The 15,557-nt window shown below is 42.5% G+C and overlaps 1 protein-coding gene across 1 annotated transcript in view; it reads left to right on the forward strand.

The window, feature by feature from the left end:
* Window positions 1-12,959, forward strand: part of LOC120046955 (annexin A5-like) — a 34,374-nt gene extending 21,415 nt beyond the window's left edge. The window contains exons 4-12 of the mRNA XM_038992507.1: window positions 188-301; window positions 4,550-4,640; window positions 9,476-9,555; window positions 9,881-9,931; window positions 10,957-11,050; window positions 11,162-11,257; window positions 11,486-11,544; window positions 11,684-11,806; window positions 12,900-12,959. Of these exons, the coding sequence (XP_038848435.1) occupies window positions 188-301; window positions 4,550-4,640; window positions 9,476-9,555; window positions 9,881-9,931; window positions 10,957-11,050; window positions 11,162-11,257; window positions 11,486-11,544; window positions 11,684-11,806; window positions 12,900-12,959 (768 nt within the window). The remainder of the gene's footprint in view (window positions 1-187; window positions 302-4,549; window positions 4,641-9,475; window positions 9,556-9,880; window positions 9,932-10,956; window positions 11,051-11,161; window positions 11,258-11,485; window positions 11,545-11,683; window positions 11,807-12,899) is intronic.
* Window positions 12,960-15,557: the final 2,598 nt, after the last annotated feature.

Genomic DNA, 15,557 nt, shown 5'->3' on the forward strand with positions numbered 1-15,557 from the left:
TTTAAAGGTCCAAATCAAACACTTATTCCATTGTTCAAAGTTAAAGAATTATAGGCTATTTTATCCTCGGGATCTTGTGAAGAATTCAAATGTATTAATTGAGTAAGAGATTTTGGCTCTATTTGTCTAAAGCAAGCACTTCTTCCATTGTCTAAGTTATCTTAATATTGACTTTATTTTTCCACAGGATCTTGTGAGTGATTTAAAGTCGGAGCTGGGAGGCTTGTTCGAGACGCTCGTTGTGGCGTTGATGACGCCTCCCATTTCCTATGATGCCTCTCAACTCCATAAAGCACTCAAGGTAAAGTACAGCAATGTACAGTCTATGTTTTGTTATGGCTCCAATAATAAGCCATGTATTGTGCAGCCAAACGTGAGTCTACATAGAATGAAGGTAAAGTACAGTTTAAGGTATGTAGAATTAGGAATTGTATGGTATTTTTACCATCAGGTACAGTATGTGCAGGATATTGGTTATGTGTCTAGATTATTTCAGGTGAACGTTAACATGCTCCATCAATTAATGGTCTTAAACCTAGCTCTCCTGTCACGGTCATCGTTGCATGAAGTGGACCAAAGCGCAGCGTGGTAAGTGTTCATGATTTAAAAACACTTGAACAAAATAACAAAGAGCAAAACGACAACGAACAGTTCTGTCAGGTGCAGAAACACAAAACAGAAAATAACTACCCACAAAACACAGGTGGGAAAGTAGACAGCTGTCCCTGATTGAGAACCACACCCAGCCAAAACAAAGAAATACAAAACATAGAAAAATGAACATAGAATGCCCACCCAAATCACACCCTGACCAAACCAAAATAGAGACATAAAAAGCTCTATAAGGTCAGGGCGTGACATCCCCTGAAATATGTTCTTCTTTCCCTGCAGAAAGCCAGTCCATTATAGGCTACACTAATGAAGTGTAATATGTGTGGCCATGTTTTTCATCTTCCATGTAGCCCTGTTAGGTTTGTCCAAGACTGATTGAGTACTATGGTACTGCTAGGCTTTGGCAGGGTCCGAGGTTAAAGGAAAACTCCACCCCAAAACAATCTTTTGGTATTTCTTTCATTAGTCCATTGTTGATATAGTCCCAAAATGTTTTGCATGTCAGTGGTCAAGTTTTCAAGATATATAACTTTCAAAATACAGAAATAAAGCTGGTATGATGCATTTTACATAAAAAAGTTATATCTGTATATTTTGAAAACTTGCTGACATGCAAAACATTTTGGGACTATATCAACAATGCACTAATGAAACACTTCAGAGATATTTAAACACGCACATACTAATGCAACTACTTGAGAGGCAATTAAACACACACACTTACTTGTTCCATCAATATTGTCCAAGTTGGTTTGTGTGACATCGGCTTTACACATGTCAGGTCTGTATATTACATGAATATTTATATCCATACGTTGCACACATACAATTGCCCATATAACAAGCCCTACAGGTACACTCTGGGGCTTGTTATTATGGGCAATATGTGACATGGTGAGGTTGGACCCAGGTGCAGAGAAGAGACCAGATGAGGAATCAGCGGTTAAGGATAAACATAAACATTTACTGAGAAACGGTAATGGAAGGATCACAATAACACTGGGAAAACAACAAACACTAAGTCTCGAAAACTCACTCAGGAGACAAACGCACATGGCATATAATTCAAGTTTCAGCAAAGGACAACAGAAAACACACCTATTTTAACAGGGAAATCATAATGAGTGAATAGGACACACCTGAGTGTCGTTAATGTCTCTAGGATGGTCTCTGCCGCCCTCTGGTGATAGGTGGAACCATGACAGTACCCCCCTTCTAGAAGCGGCTCCAGCCACGGAGCCAGGGCGACCACCATGTAGTTGGTTGAAGTCCCGAACAGGTACCGGATCCAGGATGTCCCGGGCAGGCACCCACGTCCGTTCCTTGGGCCGTAGCCCTCCCAGTCCACCAGGTACTGCAGGGTGCCTCAGACCCGACGAGCCTCCAACAGATGCCGGACAGTGTAGGCCGGGGGACCATCGACAAGTTGAGGGGGCAGAGGGGCAGGTGTGAGGGAGAGAAGGGACTGGTCCTTACCAGCTTGAGATGGGAGACATGGAAGGATGGACAGACCCTCATAGACCTGGGAAGCTGGAGGCGATAGGTGACCGGGTTGATACGACTCAGGATGGTCCGTAGCGTGGAGCGAGCTTCTGCGAGTCCACCTTTAAGGGAAGATTACGGGTGGACAGCCACACTCGTTGACCCGGTTGGAGGAGCCTAAAAAGGCCTTTGGTGCCGATTTGCCTGCTGTTGGTGTCGGGCAGATGAACGGAGCAAGGAGGATCGCACTCTGATCCAGGTGCAGCGACGTCGTCAAATGAACGCCTCGGCTGATGGCACCCCCACTTTGGCCTGTTGTTCAGGGAGCAGGGGGGGGGGGGGGGGGGGGGGGGGGGGGGCTGTTGACAGTGGACGAGTTTGGCACTGTGTTGTGAGCATACTCCGCCCAGACGAGAAACTTGCTCCAGTTGCTGGCCTTGGTGGACGAAACAGTGGAGGAACTTCTCCAGCTCCTGGTTGGCCCTCTCTGTTTGCCCATTTGACTGTGGGTGGATCCTCGAGTAGAGACTCACCAACACCCCCAACAGGGAGCAAACAGCTTTCCAATATCGTGCAACGAACTGGGCCCACAATCCGAGACAATGTCCTGGGGAAGTCTGTGTAGTCGAAAGACGTGTAATCATGAGATCAGCTGTCTCCTTTGGGCAACTTGGGTAAGACAATGAAATGGGCTGCCTTGGAGAACCGATCACGACCACCAGGATAGTGGTAAGCCCTTGGGATGGAGGTAACCCTGTGATAAAGTCTACGGACAGGTGGGATCCGGGCTGACTGTGTATGGGCAGAGGTTGGAGCAACCCAGCAGGTCGCTGTCGTGAGGACTTGCATTGGGTACAGGTGGAACAGGCCGCAACAAAGGATCTCACATCCTCAATCGTGTTGGGCCACCAGAATTTCTGCCTCAGGAACTCTAGTGTCCGATTAAACCCTGGATACCCAGTTAATTTAGAGGAGTTTCCCCATTGTAGTACTCAGGAACGGGCTGATCGCGGAACATAAAGTCTGTTAGTGGGACCCCCGCCGGGCTCAGGTTCTCGGGTCTGGGTTTGTTGTACCGTGGTCTCTATACTCCATAACACGGGAGTCACAATGCGGGGCATCTGCTTTCTGATTTTTGGGTGAAGTTGAACCTGTTAAAAAACAGAGCCCACCTAGCCTGGCGAGCGTTCAACCTCCTGGTTTCTTGAATGGAGACTAAGTTCTTATGGTCCGTCCATATCACGAAAGGATGAGGGCGGCAGAGACCGTCCTAGAGACATTAACGACACTCAGGTGTGTCCTATTCACTCATTATGATTTCCCTGTTAAAATAGGTGTGTTTTCTGTTGTCCTTTGCTGAAGCTTGAATTATGTGCCATGTGCGTTTGTCTCCTGAGTGAGTTTTCGAGACTTAGTGTTTGTTGTTTTCCCAGTGTTATTGTGATCCTTCCGTTACCGTTTCTCAGTAAATGTTTATGTTTATCCTTAACCGCTGATTCCTCATCTGGTCTCTTCTCTGCACCTGGGTCCAACCTCACCATGTCACATATTGCCCATAATAACAAGCCCCAGAGTGTACCTGTAGGGCTTGTTATATGGGCAATTGTATGTGTGCAACGTATGGATATAAATATTCATGTAATATACAGACCTGACATGTGTAAAGCCGATGTCACACAAACCAACTTGGACAATATTGATGGAACAAGTAAGTGTGTGTGTTTAATTGCCTCTCAAGTAGTTGCATTAGTATGTGTGTGTTTAAATATCTCTGAAGTGTTTCATTAGTGCATTGTTGATATAGTCCCAAAATGCTTTGCATGTCAGCAAGTTTTCGCATGGAGCGTTCATTTCTCAGAACAAGAATAGACTGATGAGTTTCAGAAGAAAGTACTTTGTTTTTGGCCATTTTGAGCCTGTAATCGAACCCACAACTGCTGATGCTCCAGATACACAACTAGTCTAAAGAAGGCCAGTTTTACAGCTTTAATCAGTACAACAGTTTTCAGCTTTTTAAAATGATAAACTTGGATTAGCTAACACAACGTGCCATTGGAACACAGGAGTGATGGTTGCTGGTAATGGACCTCTGTACGCTGTATGTAGATATTCCATTAAAACAAATCTGCCGTTTCCAGCTACAATAGTCATTTACAACATTAACAATATCTACACTGTATTTCTGATCAATTTGATGTTATTTTATTAATGGACAATTTTTTATTTTTTTTCAAAAACAAGGAAATGTGTAAGTGACCCCAAACTTTTGAACGGTAGTGTATATAGGGTGAATAGTGCACTAATTAAGTAGGTGGAGCAGCATATACCATGTACAGGCTTGTCTTTTTGAATCATGCAGACTGTTTCATGTCCACGTATACTAGCTGGTTGTTACAGAATGGCTAGCCAGGTATTGAGTGGGCTTGTCTGAGGGTCTCTGATTGTTGTTCCCCAGGGGGTGGGGACGGATGACGACGTGCTGATTGAGATCCTAGCGTCTAGGACCTGCGCCCAGATTAAAGACATCGTCAAAGTCTACAAGAAAGGTAAGAGGTTAAATGTGTCATGACACATTCATAACATATCCCACTGGGCAAAAACTGGTTGAATAAACATTGTTTCCATATCATGTCAAAAGAAAAATCTACGTGGAAAACTGATTGGATTTCAAAAGTCATCACCGTAAGGGAATTTCGTATTTTTAACCTGGGTGATATTTTCTGTTGATTTCACGTTGAATTCAAATTAGTTTGACATTAAAATCAAAATATAACGTTCAACTGGAGTATGTGCCCTGTGGGATTCATTCAACCTCTACAAGGAAGAGCTTAGGTTCCTCATATAAGAGCACAAGGCGAGACCCAGATGCTGACATGGGAGGCAGATGTTTTGAGTCTTTGATTTTATTACATCCAAAAGGAGTAGGCAAGAGAATGGTCGTGGACAGACAAAAGGTCAAAACCAGTTCAGAGTCCAGGAGGTACAGTGTGGCAGGCAGGGTTGAGGTCAGGGCAGGCAGAATGGTCAGGTGGGCGGGTACAGAGTCCAGAAAACAGGCAAGGGTCAAAACCGGGAGGACTAGTAAAAGAGAATAGAGAAGGCAGGAGCACGGGAAAAACACACTGGTTGACTTGGAACATACAAGACGAACTGACACAGAGAGACAGGAAACACAGGGATAAATACACCAGGGATAACAAGTGACACCTGGAGTGGGTGGAGACAATAACAAGGACAGGTGAAACTGATCAGGGTGTGACACCTCAAGGAAAACAGGTAGCACTTAAATGGGTGGTATACAGTACATAAGCATTCATAACACCTTTATGAGTGTTGCAGTATCATTCCTAAAAACATCCATTACATGTTTATTCAACAGTGGAGAGAAGTTGAGCTGAACACAATCCACATGATTTTTTCACAGTCCATCAAAGAAAATTCCACATTCCACATGTTACATCCAATCTCCATAACCTGGATACCCTCCTGCTTCTACTTTCAAATGCTGGATCGGTGCCTTGCCTAGAGCTAAAGCGGTGACAGTTAGACTCTCAGAATGCAGATTTGCTCGGTGAATAGCAAGATTGCACAGATAGAGATGGCAGCTTTGCTTCTAGTCCTTAGGAAACTGTGCAGTATTTTGTTTTTTATGTATTATTTCTTATATTGTTATCCCAGAAAACCTTAAGTGTTATTACATACAGCCGGGAAGAACTATTGGATATCAGAGAGACGTCAACTTACCAGCACAACCAGCACTACGACCAGGAATACGACTTTCCCAAAGCGGATCCTTTGTCTGCACCTCCCAGGGCATTTGAACTGATTCCAGGGGCGGGGGTGTATGTTTCATGATTAACAACTCAAAGTGTAATTGTAACAACATACAATAACTCAAATCCTTTTGTTCACCTGACCTAGAATTCCTTACAATCAAATGCCAACCGTATTATCTTCCAAGAGAACTCTCCTCAGATATCGTCACAGCCGTGTATATTCCCCCACAAGCGGATACCAAGACAGCCATCAAGGAACTTCACTGGACTTTATGCAAATTGGAAACCATATATCCTGAGGCTGCATTTATTGTAGCTGGGGATTTTAACAAAGCTAATTTGAGAACAAGGCTACCTAAATTCTATCAGCATACCGTTTGTAGTACACGAGCGAGTAACACAATCAACCATTGCTACTCTAACTTCCGCGATGGATACAAGGCCCTCCCCCGCCCTCCTTTTGGAAAATCTGACCATGACTCCATCTTGTTGCTCCCCTTCTATAGGCAGAAACTAAAACAGGAAGCGCCCGTGCTTAGGTCTATCCAACACTGGTCTGACCAATCGGATTCCACGCTTCAGGATTGCTTCGATCACATGAACTGGGATATGTTCCGGGTAGCCTCAGACAATAACAATTGACGTATACGCTGACTCGGTGAGCGAGTTTATAAGGAAGTGTATAGGATATGTTGTACCCACTGTGACTATTAAAACCTACCCTAACCAGAAACCGTGGATTGATGCCAGCATTCGCGCAAAACTGAATGTACGTACCACCGCATTTAATCATGGCAAGGCGACTGGAAACATGGCCGAATACAAACAGTGTAGTTATTTCCTCCGTAAGGTAAACAAGCAAAGCGTCAGTATAGAGTCAAAGTGGAGTCGCAATTCAATGGCTCAAACACGAGACGTATGTGGTAGGGTCTACAGACATTCCCGGATTACAAAAAGAAAACCAGCCCCGTCGCGGACATCGACGTCTTGCTTCTAGACAAATTAAACAAGTTCTTTGCGCTCTTTGAGGACAATACAGTGCCACCGATGCGGCCCGCTACCAAAGACTGTGGGCTCTCCTTCTCCGTGGAAGACGTGAGTAAAACATTTAAACGTGTTAACGCTCGCAAGGCTGCCTGCCCATGTGGCATCCCTAGTCGCGTCCTCAGAACATGCGTAGACCAGCTGGCTGGTGTGATTATGGACATATTTAATCAATCCCTATCCCAGACTGCTGTCCCCAAATGCTTCAATACGCTTCAACCATTGTTCCTGTTCCCAAGAAAGCTAAGGTAACTTTGAGTGCTTTGAGAGACTAATCAATGATCATATCACATCCACCCTACCTGTCACCCTAAACCCACTTCAATTTGCTTACCACCCCAAAAGGTCCACAGCTGATGCAATCGCCATCACACTGCACACAATGCTGTTCATTGACTACAGCTCAACATTCAACACCATAGTACCCTCCAAACTCATCATTAAGCTTGAGACCTTGGGACTCGACCCTGCCCTGTGCAACTGGGTCCTGGACTTCCTGACGGGCCGCCCCCAGGTGGTGAAGGTAGGATTCAACACTGGGGCCCCACAAGGGTGCGTTCTCAGCCCCCTCCTGTACTCCCTGTTCACCCAGAACTGCGTGGCCATGCACGCATCCAATTCAATCATTAAGTTTGCAGACAACACTACAATGGTAGGCTTGATTACCAACAACAATGAGACAGCCTACAGGGAGGAGGTGAGGGCCCTCTGAGTGTGGTGTCAGGAAAATAACCTCTCACTCAATGTCAGTAAAACAAAAGAGATGATTGTGGACTTCTAGAAACAGCAATGGGAGCACCCCACTATCCACATCGACAGGACAGCAGTGGAGAAGGTGAAAAGTTTTAAGTACCTCGGTGTACATATCACAGACAAACTGAAATGGTCCACGCACACAGACAGTGTGGTGAAGAAGGCGCAACAGTGCCTCTTCAACCTCAGGATGCTGAAAAAATATGGCTTGTCCCCGAAAACCTTCACTAACTTTTACAGGTGCACAATTGAGAGAATCCTGTTGGGCTGTATCACCGCTTGGTACGCAACTGCACCACCCACAACCGCAAGACTCTCCAGAGGGTGGTGCGGTCTGCACAACGCATCACCAGGAGCAAACTACCTGCCCTCCAGGACACCTACAACACCCGGTGTCACAGGAATGCAAAAAAAGATCATCAAGGACAATAACATTTAAGTCATTTAGCAGATAACCACAATAACCACCCGAGCCATTGCCTGTTCACCCCGTTTCCATCCAGAAGGCGAGGTCAGTACAGGTGCATCAAAGCTGGGACAGAAAGATTGAAAAACAGCTTCTATCTCAAGGCCATCAGATTGTTAAACAGCCACCATTAATACAGAGAGGTGACTGCCTACCTACAGACTTGATATCATTGGCCACTTAAATAAATGGAACACTAGTCACTTTAATAATGCCACTTTAAGAATGTTAACATATCTCACATTACTCATCTCATATGTATATACTGTATACTGTATCCTTCACGATCTATTCTTTGCTATCTATTGCATCTTAGCCATTCTTTCACTGCTCATCCATATATTTTATACTTATATATTCTTATCCCATTCCTTTACTAGATTGTGTGTATTAGGTTTTGTTGTGCAATTCGTTAGATAATAGGTTTTGTTGTGGAATTGTTAGATATTACCTGTTAGACACTGTCGGATCTAGAAGCATAAGCATTTTGCTACACTCGCAACAGCATCTGCTAACCATGTGTATGTGACCAATAAAATGTGATTTTGATTTGAATGCAATATGGCCACCGGTTCCACATATTGTGGAACCTTGCTTTGAATCTGAATGTCTGTTTGTTGCACTCATTCATATTCTAGATGGTTCTCTCGCTGGGCTATGAGAGCAGTCTGATACCTTGCTTCAAACCAATAGCATTGAAGGATGAAGGAAAGTTATATGGCCTTGGTCTAGGATAGACAGGATTACCATGCATTGTTGACCACCAATGTAACCCAATGGTAGTTCTGTGCTCACCCCTGACTAGGTTCATACATTTGTTCACTCTGAACTATGCCTCTTATTAATTTAGAGCTGTCCAATCAAACTTTCTGCCCGCAGGGCATCCCATCAAAATGTGTTCACCTCAGTGCAGATCAACCCCTAGAACTTAAAAGAAACACTATATCAACTGCATCAAGTACCCAGTCTATTTTTAAGAGTACGTTCCTAGTCCTGCATCTTCAGCCAATAGACACAGCGAGGGTCTAGCACAACAGCCTGGTCCCAGATCTGTTTGCGCTGCCTCCTATGGTCATTGTCACACCATTGTCACAGCACAAACAGATGTGAACCAGGCTAATGGCACAATAGGCCAAGGATTAGAGCCACCCTGGCCATCTGAGATGGACACCGGAGAAGGCTGATCCATCCGTTACCCTGCTAATCAAATCCCCCTGGCGGAGACCTTTGGCTAAACAGAGCACCTCCAATCAGGGTCGATTGCTGCCATTAGCAACCATTGTCAGATATAAGTGTAAACAATTTTCTGCCTTTCCCTTCTCTCTCTTCTCGTCTTTCTCAGAGTGTGGCGGGAAGCTGGAGAAAGATATCACCGGTGACACCTCAGGCAACTTCCAAAAGCTTCTAATAATGCTTCTGCAGGTAAACGAAGAGAGAAGGAGGGATAAGAGAGATACAGTATTTCCTTTCTGATAATGGGAGTGCTTTGGTGATGTCCTTATAAAGTCATGGGTGGTTCACGAAAGGTGAGGATGGAGTGAGAAGGAATGAGGAGGGAAGGGTACGTACAGTAAGTATATCATTGTCCTCTGGGTCTTGGTAACCTAACCCACAAGGTTGTCAGGTTGGGAGGGACTCAGCAAAGATTAGGTCATGAAGGGTAGACATCACTCTACTCCCATGATGCACTAACCTTTTCCCCTCTGTTCTTTTTTCTTCCCCTTTGCTCCTCTGTTCTTTTGTGTAGAGGAGCAATGACGAAGGGGTGGATGACAACAGGATTGAGAAAGACGCAAAGGTACCAGAACCCAATGAGTGGGTGGATGATCGCTAAGTGCTACGCTATAGGGCAAGACATAATTACATTTTGTCTTCAGCGCTCAAATGTTAACATGCTCAGGATATGGCTCCAAACCATTGCCATACAGTAGGACTAAAGGACAAAGCAAGCTTCAAGTGTATCATAGTGCTCGCTGATAAATGATCGATATAAAAAATGGATTTAGTACATTTTCTTCCTGGAATGGAAAATCCCATGGACTTAAAAGCTAAAAAATGTTTTTTATTAGTTTTCATACTTGGATCAACATTGTAGTCCACAGTACATTTAATGATTATACACATGCATATATAATACAGGTGTAACGATTTTTGTCCTCGTCTGATGAGGAATAGGAAGGATCGGACCAAAATGCAGCGTGGTACGTGTCCATGTTAAATTTATTAAACTGAACACTGAAATACAAAATAACAAAGGTGAAACAACGAAAAAACGAAACAGTCCTATCAGGTGACACAACACAAAACAGGAAACAACTACCCACAAACACAGGTGGGAACAGGCTACCTAAGTAAGGTTCTCAATCAGAGACAACGATTGACAGCTGCCTCTGATTGGGAACCATACCAGGCCAAACACAGAAATACAATACATAGAACAAAACATAGAATGCCCACCCAAACTCACGCCCTGACCAAACCAAAATAGAGACATAAAAAAGGAACTAAGGTCAGAACGTGACAACAGGTCCACTGAAGGGTCCCTTGCCTTTGACATCCACTTCATTGAGCATGGCCTTATCATATTCAGTGAAACCAGTGACTGGCTCTAAAACATTTGCATTTCTTCATAGATCATTGATCAAACTATGTTCTACTGCAACTAGTGAAGGTTGTGTTAAACAGTTGATAGTATAAGACATTCTGAACACCAAAGACAGGATTTGAGGCAAACACCTGCATACCACAGTTGTAATAACATTGCTCAGCGCGCTATAATAAACTGTTATCAGTGGGGTACTTGTAATTGAGTGTGTGTTTCAGGAACTGATTGCTGCTGGCAAGGGGAAGGTTGGCACAGACGAAGACAAATTCATCAACATCCTGGGCAATAGGAGCCATGAACACCTTCGACTAGGTGTGTGTGATCGCCATTTCGTTCAATCATTAAAACAGAATGCATTCTGCACTTTTATTATAACATCAAATAACATCAAATTCTCATATGTATCTTGTTTTTCACTGCAAGTGTTTGACGCCTACAAGAAGGTGTCTGGCAATGATATTGAGGACAGCATTGAGGGCGCGACTAACGGAAACCTGGAGAACTTAATGCTGGCAGTTGGTAAGACTCTACAATGATGACAAGTAACAACAGTAAAGTAAAAAAAAGATTAGAAAAAAATACACAAAACTAAAATGTAACACAATTAAAGAATGACATTTCTGTATTGCATTTTGACAAATCAAGCCTAAACCACCTATCAGTCAATACATCTTGTACGTATTCCATACATGCTTTATATTGAAACATGGATGAATCATTTGGGAATGTCATCTTTCCTTTCCATAGTGAAGTGTGCTAAGAGTGTCCCAGCCTACTTTGCGGAGTCCCTCTACAGGTCTATGAGGGTATGGTCTTTGTGTTGTCATCTATCATCCCATGGAGGATTTACCAGAAAGTTTCAATTACCAACGCACGTCTCCAAAAAGGCTTTAAGAGGTTAGGTTTAGGCATTTGTAATTGTGATGTCTATTGTTTCTTTGTTAGCGTGCTGGCACTGATGACCAGACTCTGATGAGAATCATGGTGTCCAGGGGTGAGACAGACATGCTGGACATCAGAGCCTGCTTTAAGAAGATGTATGGGGCCTCTCTTTACACCACCATCCAGGTACAGTGGGCTAGTCTCTCCTCTATCCATTCTGGTACAATAGGCTAGTCTCCCTTTTAACTATTCAGGCACAATGGTCTAGTCTCTCCCCTAACTGTTTGCATATAGATTCGTTTTCAGGTACAGTGGACTATTCTCTCCTCTAACCAGGTACAGTGCACTAGTCTCATCTTCACCCCGAACAACTAACCCTAATAATCTACTTCTATACTCAGCTACCACCTATCAAATGACACTAGAGAGTAGTGGAGGCTTCTGAGGGGACGACGCTCATAATAATTGCTGAAGTGGAGTCAATGGAGTGAGATCAACCACATCAAAGACATGGTGTCCATTGGAGCCGTCCTCCCCTCAGCAACCTCCACTGATAGAGAGTCATTAGATAGATTTGTGTCGCAGCCAATACACTGGGAAATCACCTGAGTGACAAGTCTATTATTCCAGCTGCCTCAGCCACAAGCTCCCTAAATATTCTAGCAAGTGGGCCATTGTGACAAGCTGTTACTCTCCTGAGTCTCCTACTAGGTTTTTAGCTCATCAGTATCTGGATAGGAAGAATAAAATACCTGGTTTCAGCCCTGTTAACATGGGAGATGACGATACCGCACTATAGGCAGAATGATGAGGGCGTACTAGAGACTGGTGTAATGCCAAATGGATAGGACCAGTACAAACATGCAACCTCCTGTCATGCGTCCTTACTTCCAACCCCGCCATCTACAGCATCCATCATCCATTCCTAACACTGTATTATTCATGACCCAGCATAACACGCTGTCTGACTTGGTAATATTGAGCAGCCTTCCTCTCTGACTTGCGTCAGGTTGACATTGTGCGGTATGACAGTCCATTTGTACAACTGATGTAGATTTTTGTTTACACAGCCATTGTGAAGACACTGCGCAATGGTTTTGTAAACCTTTTTTTGCAGACTAACTCTGTTGTTTCACACAAATATCTGTCAGATGTGTTGTACATCAGCTGTACAACCTGAGTAGACAAGACCTATGTAATCCGTAGGCTGATTGTCTGCTTGGTAGTGCTGACAACACCTTTAATGCCAGTTTGTGTTTATTTGTTTACTTATTCCCAGGAGGACACCACTGGGGACTACGGAAAGGCCCTGCTCTATCTTTGTGGAGGAAATGACTGAGGACTTTTTGATGATGTGGTACTGGATGATGATGCGTGATGGCGCCACAATGAGCTACACCTGATACTCTGTCCGTCAATTATAATTAATTAACGTTAGATTTTATCTTCTGTTCGACGATTGGCTTAAGTTACCACTTCATTGTATTGGCTATGTATCTTGATTGTCCACATTCAACACATACTGAACTCAACACTGTGTGCCCTCTTTTTCCCCATATTGTTCAAATACTCCTTTATTTGACTCTTATGGTCATGTGAAGCAAACTATGTTTTGTCTTGGTAAACATGTTTAATTTCAAGGAATAATGCAAGTAATATTGCTGTATCCATTTGTTCTAGTTATTTTCTTTGTTACCTAAATCAACACGCTATCTTATTCTATCTTGATTAATGCCTTTATGTGTCTGTGAGTTTGAAGTATAACGTTGCTGTTCAATTATTAAAAGGTTCATGTCTACTATTATGTTTCACTCATTAATAACAAATGAAGTTGTGAATTGCAATAGGAGTGGGGCAGATAAAGGTATCAGTCACCTCTAAGATGAGTATATCTACATGACATAGTAACTCATGTCATATCTAATAGGCCAAGTTTAGTCTTTAGTTTACAGGTCATCCAATCGAATGGCTGTGGAGTCTTTAGTGATGTTGAGATTCTACCACTAGATGGAAGAAACAGCCAAAACAAGCAGGGAGTTCATATCTAGTGGACTTCCCTATTGACACCACAGTAGTTGTAGCATGTACTGTAGTTAGGTTGTAACATGTAGTGTAGTTATGTTGTAACATGTACTATAGTTATGTTGTAACATTTAGGTCTGTTGTAAAATGTACTGTACTTATATTGTAACATGTAGTTAGGTTGTAACATGTACTGTAGTTAGTTTGTAACATGCAGTTAGGTTGTAACATGTACTGTAGTTATATTGTTGTAACATGTACTGTAGTTGTGTTGTTGTAACATGTACTGTAGTTGTGTTGTTGTAACATGTACTGTTGTTAGGTTGTAACATGTACTGTTGTTAGGTTGTAACATGTACTGTTGTTAGGTTGTAACATGTACTGTAGTTATGTTGTAACATTTTACATTTTAGTCATTTAGCAGACGCTCTTATCCAGAGCGACTTACAGTAGAGTGCATACATTTTATTACATTTTACATACATAACATGTAGTTAGGTTGTAACATGTAATGTAGTTAGGTTGTAACATGTAGTTAGGTTGTAGCATGTACTGTAGTTAGGTTGTAACATGTACTGTAGTTAGGTTGTAACATGTACTGAGGTTGTAATGTATACTGTAGTTAGGTTGTAACGTGTACTGAGGTTGTAACATACTGTAGTTAGGTTGTAGCATGTACTGTAGTTAGGTTGTAACATGTACTGTAGTTAGGTTGTAACATGTACTGAGGTTGTAATGTATACTGTAGTTAGGTTGTAACATGTACTGAGGTTGTAACATACTGTATTTAGGTTGTAGCATGTACTGTAGTTAGGTTGTAACATGTACTGAGGTTGTAATGTATACTGTAGTTAGGTTGTAACATGTACTGAGGTTGTAATGTATACTGTAGTTAGGTTGTAACATGTACTGAGGTTGTAACATACTGTATTTAGGTTGTAGCATGTACTGTAGTTAGGTTGTAGCATGTACTGTAGTTAGGTTGTAACATGTACTGAGGTTGTAACATACTGTAGTTAGGTTGTAACATGTACTGAGGTTGTAACGTATACTGTAGTTAGGTTGAAACATCTACTGAAGTTAGGTTGTAACATGTACTGTAGTTAGGTTGTAACATGTACTGTAGTTAGGTTGTAGCATGTGGTTAGGTTGTAACATATAGTTAGGTTGTAACATGTATTGTAGTTAGGTTAAAATATGTAGTAAGCTTGTAACATGTAGTTACATTGTAGCATATACTGTAGTTAGTTTGTAACCTGTACTGAGGTTGTAACATGTACTGAGGTTGTAACGTACTGTAGTTAGGTTGTAACATGTACTGAGGTTGTAATGTATACTGTAGTTAGGTTGTAACATGAAGTTAGGTTGTAATGTATACTGTAGTTAGGTTGTAACATGAAGTTAGGTTGTAACGTATACTGTAGTTAGGTTGTAACATGTACTGTAGTGAGGTTGTAACATGAAGTTAGGTTGTAACATGTACTGTAGTTAGGTGTTAACATGAAGTTAGGTTGTAACATGTACTGTAGTTAGGTTGTAACATGAAGTTAGGTTGTAACGTACTGTAGTTAGGTTTTAACATGAAGTTAGGTTGTAGCATTACTGTAGTTAGGTTGTAACATGTAGTTATGGTTGTAACATGTACTGAGGTTGTAACATGTACTGAGGTTGTAACATATACTGTAGTTAGGTTTTAACATGTACAGAGTTTGTAAAGTATACTGTAGTTAGGTTGTAACATGTTGTCACGCCCTGACCTTAGTTATCTTTGTTTTCTTTATTATTTTGGTTAGGTCAGGGTGTGACGTGGGTGGTATGGGTGTTTTTGTCTTGTCTAGGGGTTCTTGTATATCTATGGGGTTTTGGTATTGTCTAGGTAAATGTAGGTCTAGATTGTAACATGTACTGAGGCTGT

Source organism: Salvelinus namaycush, chromosome 5 (genome assembly GCF_016432855.1).
Source record: "Salvelinus namaycush isolate Seneca chromosome 5, SaNama_1.0, whole genome shotgun sequence".
Classification (NCBI taxonomy): Eukaryota; Metazoa; Chordata; class Actinopteri; order Salmoniformes; family Salmonidae; genus Salvelinus; species Salvelinus namaycush.